The 21,429-nt window shown below is 39.8% G+C and overlaps 2 protein-coding genes across 2 annotated transcripts; one reads left to right on the top strand and one right to left on the bottom strand.

Moving 5' to 3' along the window:
- The first annotated feature begins 5,593 nt into the window (after positions 1 to 5,593).
- Positions 5,594 to 12,434, top strand: LOC125582244. The gene is made up of 5 exons (XM_048748838.1): positions 5,594 to 5,801; positions 6,735 to 6,882; positions 10,290 to 10,776; positions 10,988 to 11,860; positions 11,997 to 12,434. Exons 1-5 carry the CDS (start codon positions 5,594 to 5,596, stop codon positions 12,432 to 12,434), a joined length of 2,154 nt encoding a protein of 717 aa, XP_048604795.1.
- Positions 12,435 to 14,440: 2,006 nt separating this feature from the next.
- Positions 14,441 to 19,429, bottom strand: LOC125582243. The gene is made up of 8 exons (XM_048748837.1): positions 19,280 to 19,429; positions 19,111 to 19,170; positions 18,815 to 19,015; positions 18,106 to 18,769; positions 17,602 to 18,017; positions 17,069 to 17,423; positions 14,672 to 14,814; positions 14,441 to 14,602 (listed from the first exon to the last, which is right to left on the bottom strand). Exons 1-8 carry the CDS (start codon positions 19,427 to 19,429, stop codon positions 14,441 to 14,443), a joined length of 2,151 nt encoding a protein of 716 aa, XP_048604794.1.
- Between the last annotated feature and the right edge of the window lie 2,000 nt (positions 19,430 to 21,429).

Here is a 21,429-nt window from a genome sequence, read left to right as displayed (position 1 = left end):
CTTTTTATTTACTTAATATCTCTATTTTACATTTTAAGATAGATGTTTAAATCTTAATGTACATTTTCCATTTTCTTTAAATTGTATATTTTCATTTGTTATACTTTCTATGTACGTAATATCTATATTTTAAATTTTAAGATATATTTTTAAATCTTAATGTAATTTTCCATTTTTAAATTGCGTATTTACTTATATTATATATTTACTTATTATTTATTTTTCTTTATATTGTGTATTTCTCTTTCTTATACTTTCTATTTACTAATAATTTTATATTTTAAGATAGATTTACATTTTAAGATGGATATTTAAATACTAATGTACGTTTCCGTTTTTTTAAATTGTGTATTTCCTTTTCTTATACTTTCTATTTGCGTAATATCTATATTTTACATTTTAAGATAGATGTTTAAATATTAATATACTTTTTCCATTGTTTTTAAGCTGTGTATTTTTTTTTCTTATACTTTCTATTTACTTAATATCTATATTTTACATTTTAAGATAGATGTTTAATATTTAATGTACTCTTTCCATATTTTAAAAATTGTGCATTTACTTATTATTGTATATATATTTATATATTTATAATATTTACTTATTATTTATTTTTCTATCTATTGAGTATTTCTCTTTCTTATACTTTATATTTAGTTAATATCTATATTTTATATTTTAAGACTGATGTTTAAATCTTAATGTTTTTTTCCATTTTTAATGTAAAACGGCAATGTTTAATAGAAGAAATTGGACAAATAGTCAAATAGTTATATTTATGTTTTTTTTCTTTTTTTTATAAAATGATAATGTTACATTATGGAGATAAGCCGTTTTTTTTTAGTGAAAAATGGTAATCTTACATATGTTTAATGTAGTTTTTTTCATTTTTTTTATGTTGTATGTTTACATATTATTGTTATTTTTAAATGTAAAATGGTAATCTTACATATGTTTAATGTAGTATTTCCATTTTTTATGTTGTATGTTTAAATATTATTTATTATTTTTGAAATTATATATATTGTTTTTTACAAAGTAGTAATGTTACATTATGGAGATAAGCCGTCTTTTTTTTAGTGAAAAATTGTAATCTTACATATGTTTAATGTAGTTTTTCCATTTTTTATGTTGTATGTTTACATATTATTTTTAAAAAATAAAAATGTAAAATGGTAATCTTACATATGTTTAATGCAGTATTTTCATTTTTTATGTTGTATGTTTACATATATTTATTATTTTCGAAATTATATATAATGTTTTTTGTTTTTTTTTTATAAAACGGTAATGTTACATTATGGAGATAAGCCGTCTTTTTTTTAAGTGAAAAAGGTAATTTTACATATGTTTAACGTAGTTTTTCCATTTTTATGTTGTATATTTACATATTATTTATAATTTTTAAAAATTAGTAATATTAAAATGTAAAACTATATTTTATGCCACGTGTCATCTTTCGGGAGAAGATTTTTTGCTGACGTAGACGCTCTATGGAGCCTCAAAAGGTCCCTTTTATTAGTTTATATATAATATTTTTTTTTTACAAAATAGTAATGTTACATTATGGAGATAAGCCGTCTTTTTTTAGTGAAAAACGGTAATCTTACATATGTTTAATATAGTTTTTCCATTTTTTATGTTGTATGTTTACATATTGTTTTGTAAAATGGTAATCCTCCATAATGTTTAATGTAGTATTTCCATTTTTTATGTTGTATGTTTACATATATTTATTATTTTCGAAATTATATATAATGTTTTTTGTTTTTTTTATAAAACGGTAATGTTACATTATGGAGATAAGCCGTCTTTTTTTTAAGTGAAAAATGGTAATTTTACATATGTTTAACGTAGTTTTTCCATTTTTTATGCTGTATGTTTACATATTATTTATAATTTTAAATATTATTTATAATTTTCGAAAATTAGTAATATTAAAATGTAAAACTATATTTTATGCCACGTGTCATCTTTCGGGAGAAGTTTTTTTGCTGATGTAGACGCTCTACGGATCCTCAAAAGGTCCATTTTATTAGTAAGGATTTAATGTAGTTTTTTCATTTTTTATGCTATATGTTTACATATTATTTATAATTTTCGAAAATTAGTAATATTAAAATGTAAAACTATATTTTATGCCACGTGTCATCTTTCGGGAGAAGTTTTTTTTGCTGATGTGGACGCTCTATGGAGCTTCAAAAGGTCCATTTTATTAGTAAGGACTAGGGATTAGCCCGGGCTACGCCCGAGATTTTTATTTTTTCTAATTTAAGTCGTTAAATTATTTATATTTAGGTTATGATATATATTTATATAAATGTTAAGATGCATGTCATAATTAAAATTTATTTTTAAATTTTAGCACGTCAAATTAACATATTTTTTACTATTTAAATATTTTTTGTAATTTTGTTGGCTATCTAGTTATCATATTTAGCAAAACTATCTGTTGAGTGTTGGAATAAATGTTTTAGATATTTAATTAAACTGCAGAGTATTTTCGGATCGACCACATGCTCAACAATCGATCGATCCGTAAAAAGATGGTCGATCTCCTTGGCCAAGTAAGTACAATTTTAGCAAAAATATCTTTGATTTTCAAATATTAAGTATATAACTATTCTTTTGAATATTGTTTTTTTGAATTGTATTTTTTGATTAAATTATTGTATTATAATTTTTATGTAAATATTTTTTGTGATGTTTGAATTTGTGTTGTTAGTATACTTAACCTAGATGATATTGATGTTTAACAATTTTTTTTTTCTGGAAATAGAAAATAATGATATATCAAAATGTATCTAATACTTGTTAAATGATAGTATAATGTAAATTACATCCATTATTTGAAAATAACCATTTGTTGTTTTTATTTTTTTTTAAATCAAAATTATTTTTATTTAAAAGCATTATTCATATATAATACAATAGTTTAAGGAGAACTAAGAGCGTCCTTGGCCTCATGGATCCCGCGGCTCACTAATCCTGCATCATTCTCAATCTGACGCTGAAGACGACGGACCTCCGAAGATTTGGCCTTCCTGGCCTTCTTCTCCTTGAGCAACAAACTCGCCGTCTTCCCGAGCTCGAGCCGGAGCTTGGTCGCTACGTAGCGACCGAGCTCTTCCGAAACGTCGATACGACATCAGTCCATGCATTCTCGTCTACCCTTCGATGCTATCTCCCGAATACCGTAGCGAACCCATCTCACGTTCCCCGCCATTTCTAAGTTATCAATCAAACTTTACCGTAAAAACCGCGGAAAATTCATTCTTTATCAAAAGAAGCCGTAATAAACGCTTCGAGTCGAAAGACGGCCCAAAGAGACCTAAGACACGACTCGAGGCCCAACTTGCGATTTCTTAACCAACAGCCCGTAAACCGCATGTCGGTTTACGCTTGGTCCGCAAGGGAAGATAAATGTCAAGTTTCCGCGGATAAATACGAAATTTTGAAGATAATTACGAAGATCGGAAAAAATGGAATATCTCCATTTTTATGCTATGGCGGCTTAAGGGCAGAAGAGGAAAGGTGTAAACCGACCTTGGAGCCAGTATATAAGGGGTCCTAGGCGAGAGGCATGGGAGAGAGACTTTTAACAACAAACTTAACACTTAGAGCGATTTTAGGCAATTTTCCGTTTTTGTTATTCGAGCTGCGACTCAATTAGGTTTTTGCCGAGAGTATCACAGGTGTGTTACGCCGCAGAACAAAAACGAAAAAGACCAGACCTCGAGACCGTTCCTAGAAAAACGGAGAAAAAGGTCTCCGACCAAGGTTCGCGAAGTCAAGATTCGGCTGAACTCTACTGGCAGTCTCGTAACATCACGGCCCTAGAGGAAAAACGCGAACCAACTTGCGAACCTGTGGTCACAGTCTGTCTCGACGAAGCATCTCCGGAACGATGCGTCGAAATCGGAGCTAATCTCCGCGAGCCTTTGAGGACAGAGCTCGTAACCTGTCTAAAAAAGAACCTCTATACTTTCGCATGGGCCGCAGAAGATATAACGTGTCACGAATTAAATATCGATCCGACTTTCAAGCCCGTCAAACAAAAAAGGCGGAAGCTAGGACCTGAACGAGCTTCCGCGGTCAACGACGAGGTCGAAAAATTGCTTAAAGTCGGGTCAATAACGGAAGTGAGGTATCCAGACTGGCTCGCCAACCCCGTAGTGGTCAAAAAGAAAAACGGAAAATGGCGAGTTTGTGTGGATTTTACCGACCTAAACAAGGCCTGTCCAAAAGATAGTTTCCCCCTGCCACACATCGATCGATTGGTAGAAGCAACGGCAGGAAACGAACTTCTGTCTTTCATGGACGCCTTCTCAGGTTACAACCAAATTATGATGAACCCTGACGATCGCAAAAAGACTGCGTTCATTACCGATCGCGGAACCTATTGCTACAGGGTAATGCCCTTCGGCCTCAAAAAAGCTGGCGCAACTTACCAACGACTCGTGAACCGTATGTTCTCTCAACAACTCGGTAAAACGATGGAGGTTTATATCGACGACATGCTCGTCAAATCCCTCCAAGCAAAGGACCACGTATCACATCTCGAGGAATATTTCGCCCAGTTAAATTCGCATAACATGAAGCTCAACCCGACAAAATGTAGATTCGCTGTTGCATCAGGGGAATTCCTCGGCTACCTAGTCACATTCCGTGGCATCGAGGCTAATCCAAAACAGATCAACGCACTGATCAAGATGGCTTCGCCGAAGAATAAGCGGGAAGTCCAGAGGTTGACCGGTAGAGTCGCGACACTTAACTGTTTTATTTCGCGATCGACAGACAAGTGCCTGCCCTTCTACGATGTCTTACGGGGAAATAAAAAATTCGAATGGTCAGAAGAATGCGAAAACGCTTTCCAACAGCTGAAGCGGTATTTGGCTTCCCCCCAGTCCTCGCAAAACCAGTGGAGGGGGAACCTTTGTTCTTGTACATCGCTGTATCAGCAACAGCTGTGAGCGGCGTGCTAATCAGGGAAGAACGCGGCGAACAAAAACCTATTTTCTATATCAGCAGAACCTTGCTGGATGCCGAATCTAGATACCCGCTGATGGAAAAATTAGCATGCGCGGTCGTAACATCGGCCCGAAAACTAAGACCATATTTCCAATTCCACACGATCGTCGTCCTCACGACTTTTCCCTTACGAACGATTCTGCATAGCCCGAGTCAATCGGGCTGATTAGCCAAATGGGCGGTAGAACTTAGCGAATACGATATCGAGTACCGACCAAGAACAAGCGCAAAGTCACAAGTGCTTGCGGACTTCTTGGTTGAATTACCGATAGAGACCATAACCAACGAGGAACCAAATTCCACTTGGCTCCTTCACGTCGACGGATCCACGTCCAAGCAGGGATCAGGCATCGGAATTCGTCTCACATCTCCAACGAACGAGATCTTAGAGCAATCGTTTAGGCTGGAATTCCACGCCTCAAAAAACGAAGCCGAATACGAAGCACCCGTCGCAGGACTGCGTTTGGCTCACGGCTTGAAGATACGAAACATCCACGCTTACTGCGATTCCCAGTTAGTGGCAAGTCAGTACAGCGGAGAGTATGAAGCCAGGGACGAACGGATGGATGTGTTCCTTAAACTGGTCCGAAAACTAGCTCAAAAGTTTGACTGTTTTGCCCTCACGCGAATTCCCCGTTCCGAAAACGTCCTGGCAGATGCTCTCGCGGGCTTAGCATCAAGTTCTGATCCAGGACTCAAAAGGGGAATTCCGGTCGTGTTCATCGAACACCCGAGCATTGGACCGCCAATCGTCGTGAACCTCATAGAAGGTTAAGACGACGAAGAAGAAGAAGTTGCAATACAACCGCAATCGGAGCAATCCGATTACGGCTGCGATACCCCGTGGCTGCAGAAGATTCAAGACTACATTATCGACGGACGCCTACCCACCGAGAAATGGGCAGCCCGCAAAGTCCGAACACAGGCCGCGCGCTACGTAACAGTAGACAGCAAAATTTACAAATGGAGATTCTCCGGACCACTCATGACGTGCCTGGAAGGGGAAGAAGCGAAAAAAGTGATGGAAGAAGTACATTCGGGGTCCTGTGGCAATCATTCCGGCGGAAGATCACTAGCAGTGAAAATCAAACGCCATGGATACTACTGGCCAACGATGATCGGAGATTGCGAGAAGTTCGCACGAAAATGCGAAAAATGCCAGAGGCATGCTCCAACCATCCGACAACCAGCTGAAGTCCTCTCCTCCATCACATCGCCCTATCCTTTTATGCGCTGGGCCATGGAAATCGTCGGTCCCCTTCATAATTCAAAGCAAAAGCGTTTCCTTTTAGTCCTCACCGATTTCTTTTCAAAACGGGTAGAGGCAGATTCGTACGCAAGTATAAAAGATGTCCAAGTCGAAAGTTTCGTATGGAAAAACATCATCTGCAGGCATGGTGTTCCTTACGAAATCGTAACCGATAACGGATCTCAATTTATCTCCACCCGGTTCGAGGCGTTCTGCGAAAAATGGAAGATACGGCTTAACAAATCGACGCCCAGATTTCCGCAGTGTAACGGACAAGCTGAAACGATTAATAAAACCATTCTCGACGGACTGAAGAAACGCTTAGAGGCCAAAAAAGGCATGTGGGCCGACGAACTCGAGGGAGTCCTCTGGTCCCACCGTACCACCCCGAGACGAGCAACAGAAGAAACCCCTTTCGCTCTGGTGTACGGAACGGAATGCATGATTCTTGCAGAAGTAGAGTTCCCCGGTGTTCGGAGAAGATTGCTTCCCGAACGAGAGGAGCTCAACAACGCAATGCTCCTCGACGACCTCGAACTCATTGACGAGCGCCGGGATCGAGCGCTCATACGGATCCAAAATTACCAACAGGCAGCCGCGAAGTACTACAATTCCAACGTACGGAATCGCAGATTTAATCAGGGAGATCTAGTCATTCGCAAAGTCTTCCAAAACACCGCTGAACGAAACGCGGGGAAACGCGAGAACCTATCGCGGACTTTAAATCGGTACGAATCAGGTTCAAATCGCGAAAGATATAACGATAGCCGGCTAGTCACCGCACAAAATCTTAAACCGAAAGTAAACCTAGGTCTTGCCCTAAACCCAGCGCACTGGTCTCTAACATCTCAAGGCATGATATCCAAAAGATACGAGATCCCAAAACCATGCCTCTATGTTTATGTTCGACATCTTCAGATATCCCGCGAAGTCGATGCCTCTCGGAAAAACTCCCAAAACAAATCTCGAACAAAACATTTCACATCGAAAAAGGATATGAGACGACAACTCATCACCCTTCTTCCACACCGTACGTAAGCTTATGAAAAACGCAACTCGACCATCATGTCATAAAAGCCGCAGAGCGGCGGGGATTCAAAGCCACACACGGCCAGTCCCGAAACACGAAATAAAGCCATTTAAGGCCGAAACATCAAAACATAAAAAAAAAAATCTCTCCCGCAAGAGATCTAACCAAAGTCATCCTCAGAGCTCACGCTCCCTCTTCACCCGTCACTTCATCTAAACCTGGAGCCGCGTCACCCCCGAGTACCGGATCCTTCCCCTCAGGGCCTTCTGAACACATCGGAAGGAGGCACGCCGATTTCAGATCAGCTAGGATGAGATCGAAATCTCAATCCACGACTGCCAAATCTCCCTTGCACCCGGACAGTCGGGCCTCTTCGGCCTCTAAGGTCGGAGGGGTCTCACTTCGGAACAACTGAACCACGACCATCCCGCCCTCGATCGTCGCCAAAGCTAAATCCCTGTTCCGAATGCACTCGAGAGAGACCAGAAAGGCGGAGATCTTCGCCAAGCGAGCTTGGAACTCAGAACTAAGAGCGTCCTTGGCCTCATGGATCCCGCGGCTCACTAATCCTGCATCATTCTCAATCTGACGCTGAAGACGACAGACCTCCGAAGATTTGGCCTTCCTGGCCTTCTTCTCCTTGAGCAACAAACTCGCCGTCTTCCCGAGGTCCCTCTTGATCTCCCCTATCGCGACCTCAAGTTTCAACACTTTCACGGAGTGAGAATCCTTGACAGCCGTCAGCATGGCCTGGGTTTCGGACCATCTACCCTGAAGTTCCAACAACTCCCCGGCAAGACGACTGGTCTCAGAACCGCACTCGCTGATCATCTCGTCGATCAATGACATGAACTGCGAAACGAGAAGAAAGTTAGGGATTCTTTGTCTTTTAGAAAAATATATAACAATCAAGAAAGTAAGTGAGCGACAAACCTTTCCGCGAAGCCCCGACGCTATGCTCGAGCCTCCTTGCTGCGAAGATTCCCCGTCACCGCCCTTGGTAAACTTCCTCTTCCGGCCCTTAGGTTGAGTAACCGGAACAACACTAGGAGCGTGCAGCGCAAGAACGATATCCATCCTGGACGGAGGAGGTGGCATAGAGTCAGCAGCCCTCTCCTTATATTCGACGAGAATCGGAGTCGTGGACGATCCAGCAGGTAAGGCCGAAGAATCCGGAACGACCGAGCCTGCGAGAGTTCCCGTATCTCGCGGAGTTACGCCCTCATTCCCATGACACGGAGCAACGGTCAGTGCAGAAAAGGACGGTAACTCGGCACCAGCTCGAACCTGTTCTTTCTCGGCTTGGCGACGAACTAATTTCTCTCGAAAGGAGAGATGATCGGCAACGAAAGCCGGCGCTTCGACCAGAGAAGTCGGAATCGGCGCCGGAGATGTAGCCTCGCCCATCTACACATCGGAACTTCGCTTGTCACCATGGGAAGAAGACATGTTAAGAACAAGAGATTTGGAGCTAGAGAGTTTTTGAAGGTTGGAAGAAGGAAATGTGTGAAGCAAATGAATGACAAGAGCTCACTACTTATAGAAGTATGGGCTCGGAATTTTATATCTTTTAATAAACATTTTCTCGAGAACTCTCTTCCGCTGAGTTTGAAGTAAACTTCGTTCAATACGCCTAACTTCGCCGAAATCGTCAAACTGCCCGCAAGAGTGTCGACTCTAACGAGCTGGGGGGCTAACTGTTGGGGTCGAAAACGGTTGTAACGAAGTTAACGTCAAAATCCCCGAAGAAGAAAACGTAGAAACCTTCTTCGACAAATATTTCTTCGAAATAGATTCTTCTTTACGAAAAGCTTTGCAGAAGAAGCACGAGTCATCGGACAGGAGCTCGAAGAGGGTCGCTACGCAGCAACCGAACACATGTTCCGCTCGGTCGCTACGTAGCGACCGAGACCGAGCTCGAGCCAAAGCTCGGTCGCTACATAGCGACCGAGCTCGAACCAAAGTTCAGTCGCTATGTAGCGACCGAGCTCTTCCAAAACATCGATACGACATTAGTCCATGCGTTCTCGTCTACCCTTCGATGCTATCTCCCGAAGACCGTAGCAAACCCATATCACGATTCCTCGCCATTCTAAGTTATTGATCAAACTTTACCGTAAAAACCGCAGAAAGTTCGTTCTTTATCGAAAGAAGCCGTAATAAACGCTTCGAGTCGGAAGACGGCCCAAAGGGACCTAAGACATGACTCGAAGCCCAACTTACGATTTCTTAACCAACAGCCCGTAAGCCGCATGATGGCTTACGCTTGGTTCGCAAAGAAAGATAAATGTCAAGTTTCCGCGGATAAATACGAAATTTTGAAGATAATTACGAAGATCGGAAAAAATGGAATATCTCCATTTTTATGCTATATCGGCTTAAGGGCAGAAGGGGAAAAGCGTAAACCGACCTTGGAGCCAGTGTATAAGGAGTCCTAGGTGAGAGGCATGAGGGAGGACTTTTCACAGCAAACTTAGCACTTATAGCAATTTTAGGCAATTTTCCGTTTTTGTTATTCGAGCTGCGACTCAATTAGGTTTTTGCCATCTTACGGTTTTAGAACTTGGAATCTCGCCGACAGCTCTCGTAGTCCAGGCACTTACCTTGTTGTAAACGCTCAAACGCAGATTCGGAATAAGAACTATCTTGCTCTCTTTTTCGATTTCTTATTTCATTACTGTTCTCGTTTCGTGTTCTGATTGCTTGGCGTGTGGTATTAGCAGATATCCGGGACCTCTGGGAAATTAGGGTTTTCCTAGTTTCCTTATTTAAACGGAAATCGACAGTGCGAATTTCGGTTCCCACACTGTGGGAGTTACGATGGTTGCAGTTTGGAGAAGGAACAAGAGGACAATGAGAATGACTGCTCTAGTAATGCGGAAGGAGGAAAACACGACGTAGTCGGAGAAGATGAAATAGGCGAAGAAAACGAAGAAGATGATGAATTTGAAAGCCGATTTGATATGTTCGACGATTCAGTGAGTCTCCTACAGAAGACGAAGATTCACCAACGCTACCTCCCAAGAAGAGATATCAGAACTTCTCGATGAGCGGATCTAATGGGAATATGGAGGTTTTAAGGTTGGAGATGTCTTCGACAGACATTGCGGTAGGTCAACGATACGAGAGTAAAGACGATTTGGAGAGACGACTGAAACTTCTTACAGTGAGGCATCAATTTGATTTTGATGTAGAAACATTAACCCCGACATCATACGTTGTTAAGTGTTGGGTTGATGGATGTCTCCGGAGAGTTCGTGCTTCTACCCAAGGAGAATCCCCGACATTTAATGTTTGTATTTACGATTCGAAGCATACATGTTCCTGCACAGAGCGTTCTAATCGATCTCGACAAGCAACACCAGATATTTTAGGAGAGTTGTACAAGAACTTTCTCGGCGACGTTGGTCCGGCCGTTCGCCCTATGAGCGCCAGAGTAGCTATCACTAAGCAGTCTGGTATAAAAGTAATTACTTTTTTGTGGCTAAGTTATTTTAACGATACAGCTGAGTAATATCAAATGTAGCGGCTGACATATTCATACAATGCGGCTGGGTTACTATAATGTTAGATGCGGCTGGGTTATAGTAAAGATTTGGTTGAGTTATTTTTACGTTGTGGCTGTCTTAATTATTTGTTGCGGCTGAGTTATGAGGATCATTTTTTCATGTGAACAGATGGATTATTGGAAATCACACCGGACGCTGAAATTTGCAAGGGAAATCGACGAGGGAACACTTGAGTGTGGGTTTGAAAGCTTGCCTTCTTACTTATACATGATAGGAAGGGCAAATCCGAGTATAGTTACGCGTCTTCAAATCGATGAGCTTGGAAGATTCATGTATGTGTTTCTTGCCTTTGGTGCGAGCGTAAATGGGTTTCCTTTCATGCGCAAAGTTATTGTAGTCGACGGTACGTTTATCAATAGTAAATACAAATGGACGCTACTCACAGAACTAGCCCAGGACGGTAACTTTCAGATTTTTTCAATAGCCTTCGCAGTGGTTGACACAGAAAATGATGATTCGTGGTATTGGTTTTTTACGCAACTAAAACTTCTGATTCCTGACGACGAGGGTCTTGCGATAATCTCGGATATGCATAACTCTATAGGGAAAGCAATTAGAAATGTGTATCCGTTAGTTGCTCGGGGAATATGCCCCCACCATTTATATAAGAACATACTGGGACGGTACAAAGGAAAAGATGCATTCCGTCTGGTGAAAAAAGCGGCGAGATGTTTTAGGATGTCTGACTTTACTGCGATTTTCGAGGAGATTGAAGCGATTAATCCTGCACTCCACGGCTATCTCCAAAGAGCTGATGTCCGACTGTGGACGCGTGTTCATTTCCCGGGCGAGAGGTATAATTTGATGACTACAAACATAGCGGAATCAATGAACAGAGCATTGTCGAATGCTAGAGGTCTAAACATTGTTCGAATATTAGAATCGATACGGGTTATGATGACCAGATGGTTTGCTGAACGGAGAGAGGATGCCAGATCGCAGCCAACGACGCTTACGCGTGGTGTCGAGAAACTACTACATGTAAGTCAGTCGTAACAGTAAAAATAAGTCTGTCTTTAAAATTCATAAAATTCTTAAGTCAGCCTTTGTAGTTCTTAAATCAGCCGTACTATGTAATAAGTCAGTCGTTTCATATTTATTCTTTTTTTGTTAATAGGGTCGTGTAACTGCCGCCAGAGATGTGACGGTACAAAGGATTGATGATCATCACACTGAAGTTAAATATGGATCTTCTAGCGAGTCTTTGAATGTTGTTAACTTGGTAGAGCAAAAATGCACATGTCGGCGTTTCGAACGCGAGAAATTACCATGTGTACACGCAATTGCAGCTGCGGAGTACAACAATGTTTGTTGTATATCCATGTGCAGTCCTTACTATAACAGTGCATATTTGGTGAGCGCATACGCTGAATCGGTCATGCCGGCTGACTCAACGCAACCTGTTCCAGAAATCGTGGCTAACCAACCGTGCTTGCCCCCGTCTATTCTTCAACAGCCAGGAAGACCTAAGAAAAATAGGATGAAATCTGCTTTAGAAGTTGCACTTCAAAACAAACGTCCTAGGAAAGAACACACATGTTCTCGATGTAGATAGAGTGGACATAATGCGAAAACTTGTCCGATGTAAGCAAGTGTTGTAGGGATTTTCATGTTTTTGTATTACAGCTGTGTTTTTGTTTTCATGTAAATGTATTACGGCTGGATTAGGGATTTTAATGTTTTTGTATTACGGTTGGGTTTTTGTTTTCAAACGGCTGATTTATTGAATGAATTTGTATTACGGATGGGTTATGGAATAACTTTCCGCCCACAATAAGAAACGTCGCGATATGAAAACCGTTTTACTGTCAAGAAATAAAGCACTTCTCGAACAATTATATGTTCAACTCTCACTAAATCAATTTCACAGTAAATGGAATATTTCCCTCTTCTTGAATTGCCTGAAGAAATTCAGGCGTTGGTGGTTGAACGTGTGGCCCGTAATTCCTTCCAAGATCTCTATGGCCTCAAAGCATCGTCCAAGTCGATGAAGGCGTTAGCAGAGCGGCGTGGTGTATACCATTTTTACGATGTGTTATCCGTTCCCTGGGGACTCAATATGCCTTCTTCGTTGTTGAAATCTTCTTCTCATTCGGCCTTAAAGAAGAAGAGATTTATCTCATGAAGCGTGCAGCAGATGCATGATATGAGCGTGCTGTGTATACACACACAATGACTCGAACAATCTTTTGTTGTGATGGGCAGTATTTTGCTGGTATTCCAAGAGAATCAGTTCAGAGGATAGGGAAACTAGTGCGATCTGTGAAATGAGGATGGGGTTTGTGGCATTCTGACGAGTTCCGCCAAAATAGGGCCGTGTTCGTTTCAGCTTATGTTCCGTCGTTCTACAGTGGCCAATGTGCAACACATAGGAGCGACAGTGTCTCTGCTTGTGGCACATTGATATGACTAAGGATGACAACATGTGTGAACGCTATTTCTGGATCAAAGAGATTGGCATGTTCTTACGTGATTTTGAACCGATAAGCGTTATTAGGGACACAAGGAAGTGGTGAAGATGTAATCTATCGGAATCTTATCTTTTTAAGTTCTTTGCTATGCCATTATGTATGTCTGACTACAAATTAATGTAATGAATGCTTAGTTATTGTTTATTTTTGGCTGATTTATAGTTTAATTACGGCTGAGTTACTGTTTTATCACGGCTGATTTATTGTTTTCAAGCACACACATCATGCAAACATCAACAACACATCATGCATAGTTATTAACAACGTTATTAATTATGACTGAGTTATTGTTTTATGACGGCTGATTTATTGTTTCTTTTGCCTGATTTATAGTTGAATTATGGCTCGGTTTATGTTTAATTATGGCTGAATTATCATTAGTTTAATTAGGCTGACTTTTGGTCACATAACATGAAGTCATGTTAGGCATTAAACACTAATGAAAAGAGGTTAATTTACGTGCATTGCAAAACGTTCAGATTTCTTAATTTACGTGCAGACATGTAAAACGTCAATTAAATACTTAGTCCAATCAAGCAAGCGGAGGGAGTAATAATTAGCCTTGATATTCTCATATTGTTGGCGGAGTTAAAGTATTAATCGTCTTGATATTATAAAGACATCGATATTTTCCACACTCGCCACCATTAATCGACAACTCAGTCCAATCAAGCAAGTGGTAACCTTCCTTTAATAATGAAAGCGGGTGACTGAGTTACTTTATACGTTTTGGTTGAGTTAGCTTAAAGTTGTGAGTGAGTTACTTTATAAGTTTTGGCTGAGTTAGCTTAAAGTTGTGACTGAGTTACCTTATACGTTTTGGCTGAGTTAGCTTAAAGTTGTGACTGAGTTACCTTATACGTTTTGGCTGAGTTTTGTCTATGTTTTATTATGGCTGCGTTTCGGAAACGTTCCGATTACTTGACGGCTGAGTTACTGTAATACGTTAAGTCTGAGTTACATAAAACATAGGCTGACTTATATGTACAAAACATTACTAAACAAAGAAGTAGTAGTAGCAAAGTAACAACATTCCAACCCCACAAACAACCACATTCCTCAAACAGCGACCCTGACTCATACATTCTTCTCATTTTCCCTCAGACGCCGTCTTCATTACTTCAATCTCTTTCTCCAACCGATCAACGTTAAGTCTGAATTCCGAGATGTCTTTGTTCATGCTACTTTTCAATGACATTATATCCTCAACCTCTTCCACCAAACACTCATCCGCCCATTTGAATAAATGTCTCTGTTTTCACAATATAACCAGATCTAAGTATTACGTTACAGAACATGCGAAATAAGAACCAAGACGAACCTTATTATATCCTTTTCCGCAGCAATAGTACAATCTTCCTCGATTTGTAGCGGTTCCAGATGTAGAAATGTAACAGGGTTCACCACACCAACATTGTTTCGGCGTTCCTCTTTCCGCGTTCAAACGCCGTCTGTAAGAATTTCCTGAAACGCATGATGAAGAAGACATTTTGATTATTAAAACAATTTCAGAAACAAAATGGAATTAGGGTGAGTAAGAAGACAACAAGATGAAACGGCGTCGTTTACTTATTTCCTTTTTATTAAATATAATAATATTTAAATGTCTCGATATTGTAAATCCCTTGACACATGCGTGGCAGCCGTGTATTTCAAACTCTTAATAATTAGCCTCGATATTATGTTTGAACCGAATTTTCCACACGCGCCATAATTAATCGACAACTCAGTCCAATCAAGCAAGCGGAAACGTCCCGTTAGAAATGTATTATATTAACATTCACAGCTGGGTTTTGGCTACGTTTTACTATGGCTGAATTATCATTAGTTTAATAACTGCTGAGTTTCAGTCACTTGTGGTTGGGTTTATGTTTAATTAACATTTACAGCTGAGTTACCTTATACGTTCTAGCTGAGTTATTTTAACAGATATGACTGAATTATATTCACATTATGGTTGAGTTATAGTACTTAATATAAAAGAAATTTGAATTCGACATGTTTACATCCAAGAACCGAAATTATCAGATTCAAAGTACAGACAAGGCATCACTTTCAGAAACCAAAATTGTCAGGACCAAACTCTTCAAACATGTGGACGAGATCACGCCAAACTCTTGTTAACATCCACGGAGGCTTGTCGCAACGAAATAGCGTTCTGGCCACAAGATTAAAATGTGTCCAAAGTGTCGAATTATGCCTTCGATCCCGCGTGTTTTTGCGTTAGAACATAAAAGATTACAAAAACTGTTAAGAACACAATATAAAAATAACTCAGCGACGCTATGCTGCCATTTTAAGTGGACAAACTGTTCTTACAGCGAGTTGAAGAAACCATCGTTCCTTAAAATGATCGGGAATGGCGCGGTATGTCGGCCAATCATGAACCCATCCTTCTGCAAGAATCGACGGGATGACGAGGGAGAGATCACTTAAAAATTTGCACCAGATAGTACTGGTTGTGTCAAGCAATTCTCCCGGACCATGGTATAGAAGAGGGAGGTTTTCACGATTTGCGGTGCTCTGCTCTCTATCTCTCTATCCCCATCAATGCGACACTGTTCTCTAACATCGTTGAATAACCAGGAACAATCGGCATAACTTTTGATGGGGATAGAGAGATATTGTTTAGGTTTTTTCTAGAGAGAGAAATGTGTAAGAGAGGAGACAATATATAGAAGGTACAGAATGTCAAACGTCTCGAGTTAAAATTTCCCAAGAATCAATTATCTTTTTCCCACCAAACGTCAAGATTAAGTTACACTTTACGCCTGAATTACTTTAACATTTACGGCTGACTTAGTAAATGGGGTTTAGGGTTTAGGGTTGCTTATTTAGGGTTTAGGTTTGCTTTTTTGGGTTTTTAGGTTTGGAATTTGGATTTATGGTGCAAGAAATATTATAAAAACAAAAATTCGTAATAGATAACAAAATAATAGTTTATGAGTTTTGAATTATGCTCACACCTTATATACATCAGTTAAGTTTAGGAGTATTTGTAAGACAACATATATCTCAAGATCATGATTGATTCTAAACTCGTAAATTCAATAAAGAAGACACATTCAGTTGATTATATATTCATTTCAAATTTATAATTGGAGTTTCAATTTAACATTTTAAAGTATAAACATTTAGTTTTTTTTGATTCTAGGGTATGTTTGAGGTATGGCTGAGTTGTAATATCGTAACGGTTGACTTATACTAATCGATACGACCGAGTTATATAAACATTTTACGATTTTAGGGTATGTTTGGGGTAAGGCTGAGTTACACATATACGACATGGCTGGGTTATAAGAACGATAAGACTGAGTCAAATACTTAATAAAGTACAAAATAACATAAGTCGAGTACAAAACAACAACATAAGTCAAGTACAAAATAATAAACACATGTTCAATTAGCCAGCAAACTGCTCATCTCAGAATTTCCTTCTTCATCGTGGCTCTCTGCTGCCATCTTCATCCATAACCTTGAATATTTTTATCGTTTATCCCATCAAACATTACACCAAGCGCTAGACACTCCACAAACTTCAACGAATACACCCCACAATCGCCAATCTAGGTGTTTTGTGGAGTGTATCTTTTGCTCCTCCTTCTGAATGAGAACTTCTTCTTACTAGGGGCTCGGATATTGGCAGAAATATGATAACTCAACATATACGGAATCATGTGCATCAGCGGTTTAAATGAATTTAGAATTCTATGCTCACTTTCAGGTGTTTCCTCTCCAAAGATTAGATCGTAGCAATCAATCTTCTCCTTCTTCAGATCCACATGATACGCAACCCAGTGATTTCTGCCGGTTTGAAGACATCCGTACAAGTGATCCACATCTTCATACCACTTCAAGTTTGTTGGATAGCGTTCGGGAAGCTTACCCTTTAACATATCTTCATAACCATTGCCTTTGAAATTGAACATACTAGGTTTTATCTTGAACTGAGTGAAATCGTGAATCAAAAAACTTTGCCACCAAACGTCAATGAAGGCAATCTGCTTAGACCAGAATGGAGTGGGATTTCGCATGGACCTTTTAATGTGGACGTTCAAATACGCAACGACATGCTACACAAATAATATTAACAAGTCAGCCGTGATATAATAAAAGAATATGTAAGTCAGTTGTAATATAATATATAACTCAGCCATACTAAAAGAATATGTAAGTCAGCCGTAATCAAATATATAACTCAGCCGAAATATAATAAAATTAATATATAGCTCAGCCGCACTAAAGACTTACATTATCAAACACCCATCCATATTCCTTTTCCATCCACGGTCTTTCATGGATGAGTATGCTGTAGAAGTCACCCTCATGATCAGCGGAGAGGACTGCTGGTTTATCTGCTGGTGCTGGTGCTGGTGGTTTGGGTGGAATTCGCTTAATCTGTTGCATTAGTTTTTCCAATAGCATCGGATCAACAGGTGCTAGAGGGTCATATATTTCTGATGAAGGAGTAACATTCTTCCTCATGCACGTCGTTCCATCATCTCCAACGTACGGAAAAACTAGTGGTGAAGAAAGTGTCGTCAATGCAAACCCTTTTGGAGATAATTGAACACGTTTCTCCCGATATTCCCTTACTATGGCAGATCTAATCACTTCCTGATTCTCGACATCAGACTCCGGCGCAAATTCGTTCTCTCCCCCAACAACTTCGTCAGTCACATCAGCAAATACACTGTCCTCTCCAGATGGAGTCACCTCTTTGTTCTTTGACTCAGCCTGTTTTCGATTCTTTACCCTCAGCCTCTTGTTTCTTCTTTAACTCAGCCTCTTTTTCCTTACTCTCAGCCTCTTTTTTCTTTGCTTCAGCCTCTTTTTTCTTAGCCTCAGCATCTTTTTTCTTAGGCTCAGCCGCTTTTTTCTTAGCCTCAGCCTTCTCCTTCCTCTTAAACGCAGCATCTGCCTGCGCTGCTTTTTTCTTCTCATTGGCTTCTTTACCCTTAACAATACGCCTGCCCCTGCAGCCGCGTCCATAGGCTGGAACCTTAGCATCCTTATCATTGTTAGTAGCCTTTGCAGGAGAAATTAATACGAAATCAAGAGGTTGACTATCAAGATCAGTAGCTTTAGCGACACTACCAAACTCCTCATCCAAAATCCTTTTCACCCATGATTCCTTATCAAGCTCCTTGGCCAAATTCTTCTTCGGTCCAAAAACCTTACCAGGAGTCGCAGCTAACGCTGGACTATTGACAGACTTCTGCTGCGTTTGAACCACCAATGATGCCAACAATAAAGATTTATCTACTGATGGTGGAGAGGGATTATCATTGTTTTCGGGAATTTTCCCAACTCCCAGAACTTTCAGACGCTCCTCCAGTAAAGCGTTCACCCTGTCATCAATGGTCTTTTGGTCCATCAATGGTCTGTTCCGGTCTAACTCGTAAGCTTCCAACCGTGACTAAAACTGCTCAAATTTCCTGGAAATATTATCCAGAGTACTCACAATGGTCGCCAGAGTCGCTTTGTTCTCCAACTCCAAATCTTTGCTACCTTCCTTCTCGCTAGAATCCTTTTTCGCTGCAGCATCTCCAGACTCATTATGTGTCTTAACTTTCTTCTGCTTCTTAGTGGGTGGCTCAGCTTCTGACGAAACTCCACCCTTCATTTTCTTCTTCTTCTCATTCCCCTTCCTCTGCGCATTACCCTGCGTATTCCCATGCACTTCCCAAACACCTTTCACAAATCTACCTCCATGTATGTCTGTTATCAAGCTAACGAGTTGTGGGTCGTCAGCTTCACCGGCCATTTAGGAAACATCTCCTCAATTGAGTTCTTCAAAACCATTCTCCTCACACGCACCTGCAACACCGGGTTATAATTAAACTCAGCCACCAAAATAACACATAACTCAGCCATCAAATATAATAAACAGCCATAAAAAAACTAAAAACTCAGCGTTAAACCTTACCTTGCCATGCTCTTTGATTTCGGCAGCCAACAAGTTATCAAAACTTGCACGTGTACGCTTTCTACCCCATCGCAAAAGCGGAACGTCTTCATTATTCACCACCCTCCCAAAATTCTCACCGAAGCAGGCGATGGATTCATACGTCTTCATTATTCACCACGTCTTCATCATGCCGCTTATTGTGTATAAACCTCCTTTTGGAGCCAACGTTTTAATAGAGCCAATGAGAACTTCGTATGCAGTCCGACCCCATGGATACGACCCCATGGCTTCATCGTCGAATACCCTTATTGCACTTTCAAAAGGTTTCCTTGAATTGTGATGCAAACAATACTCCCATGGCTTGAAGAAGTAGCAGCCCCAACCACTTACGCTTTTCAAAACTCCAAAGCGGACAGAACGCTAATGCTTCCTTCAGTTCATCTAACTTGGGTCTCATCCCAAGCGGCACCTTCAACTCCTCCCAAAACTCTTTGTCTTGATCAGCTTTAAAAAATTTTGTTGGCAATGCACCTGTGTTTAACCCAGTGATCTCACCAAACTCGAGCAAGCTAAACCTGATAGGCTCATCAACCACGAGACACCATATCTCCTTCTTATGTACTCGCAGCTGTCTACATAGTAGATAGGGTACGGTCCTACCAGACCATATGCTTTCGCGTCCAGCTAGCCTAGCAACTACTCCAATGGGAGAGTTCACCAGTTCTTCCCACACATCAATTCCAATTGTTTCTCTAATGTGGGGGAAATTTCCTGGACGGAAATTGTGATTAATTTCTTTTTTTTTCAGGTTAGAAGACCCTTCAGGGAAAGTCTTGGAGGGTAATCCCGTGATTTAACTTCAGCAACATCCATCTGATCATATAACCCAACAATAAATCAGTCACAAGATAACAATAACACATCCGTACTGTAACAATAACTCAGCCACAAAATGTTTGAATAACTCAGTCACAACATAACTGTAACTCAGCCACAACATAAAAGTAACTCAGCCACAACATAACATTAATTTAGTCACGACACAGCGATAACTCAGCCATAACATAACCCTAATTCAATCGCAACAAAACCCTAACTCAGACGCAACAAAACCGTCAACAAAACCATATCACAGCCGCAACATAACCCTATCTCAGTCGCAACAAAATATAATATATACCATCGCGATATTCTACCGGAAAAGACGAACTCGTAGATAAGAATGCGGGGAAGACGACAGCGAAGACGGCGGCGAAGACGATTTCGTACAAACGATTGAAGACGACGATTTCAGGCACGACAATAATGGAGAAAACAAAGTATCACGACAGAGAGGTAGTTCGAGGAAGAGGAAGTAAACACAGACAATGTTGATGACAGAGAGTGGGAGTATCCTCGCGGTTCCTTCTTCGACGGTTTCTTCTTCGAGACGACAAAGACAATGTTCTTAGTTATTCTTTTTTTTCTTCTATGTAGTTATGTTGGAGAATAGACGGTTTGGTTTCTATTCTGATGATGTGCATATTTAATTAGTGATGTGGATTTAATGTTTAAAAATAATTTCAACTAAAAAAAAACTAACCAAAGATCTTTACAGTCATTTACTATGGGTAGGGAAACATTCTAGTAATTTTTAAAAGATGTTTAACACTCTAATAATAAATCAACTTTTCTTATACGTTCTAATAATTTTCTCTATATAATATTTTAAAACGTTATGTTGTTATCGTCGCAATGGTTTCATTAGAATAAGTGCAATACAACCAATGTGGAGAATTTCACTTTCAGTTGTAGTGACTTCGTAGGTAGAGATTGGCTATTTAAATTAATTAACTTTATGGCTTTTATTTTTATTATAAATATTTTAAAAGAACATAACACAAGTTATAGTTTTTAAAATACCACTATATATCTATATGCCAATTCTGTTAAAAAAATCCCTATTGATCGGTGTATGTCAGGATTTAAAATGAAACATCATTGTACTTTTTATCAAGCATACTATTCAAAGTTTCTTAGTAGTTAACTAAAATACTTAGCTGAGTTACAAATTTCAGCTTAAGAGAACATTAAACAAAAGCAGAGAATGATGATTGAGCACAAGCAGTGAAGCAGAGTAACTTGATTTTTATAAAATTTTAGTTTTTTCAAAATTATTAAGCCACAAA

This window comes from Brassica napus, chromosome C2 (assembly GCF_020379485.1).
Source record: "Brassica napus cultivar Da-Ae chromosome C2, Da-Ae, whole genome shotgun sequence".
Taxonomy (NCBI): domain Eukaryota; kingdom Viridiplantae; phylum Streptophyta; class Magnoliopsida; order Brassicales; family Brassicaceae; genus Brassica; species Brassica napus.
The sequence above is the reverse complement of the archived record's forward strand: the minus strand, read 5'-3'. Positions and strand labels throughout refer to the sequence as shown.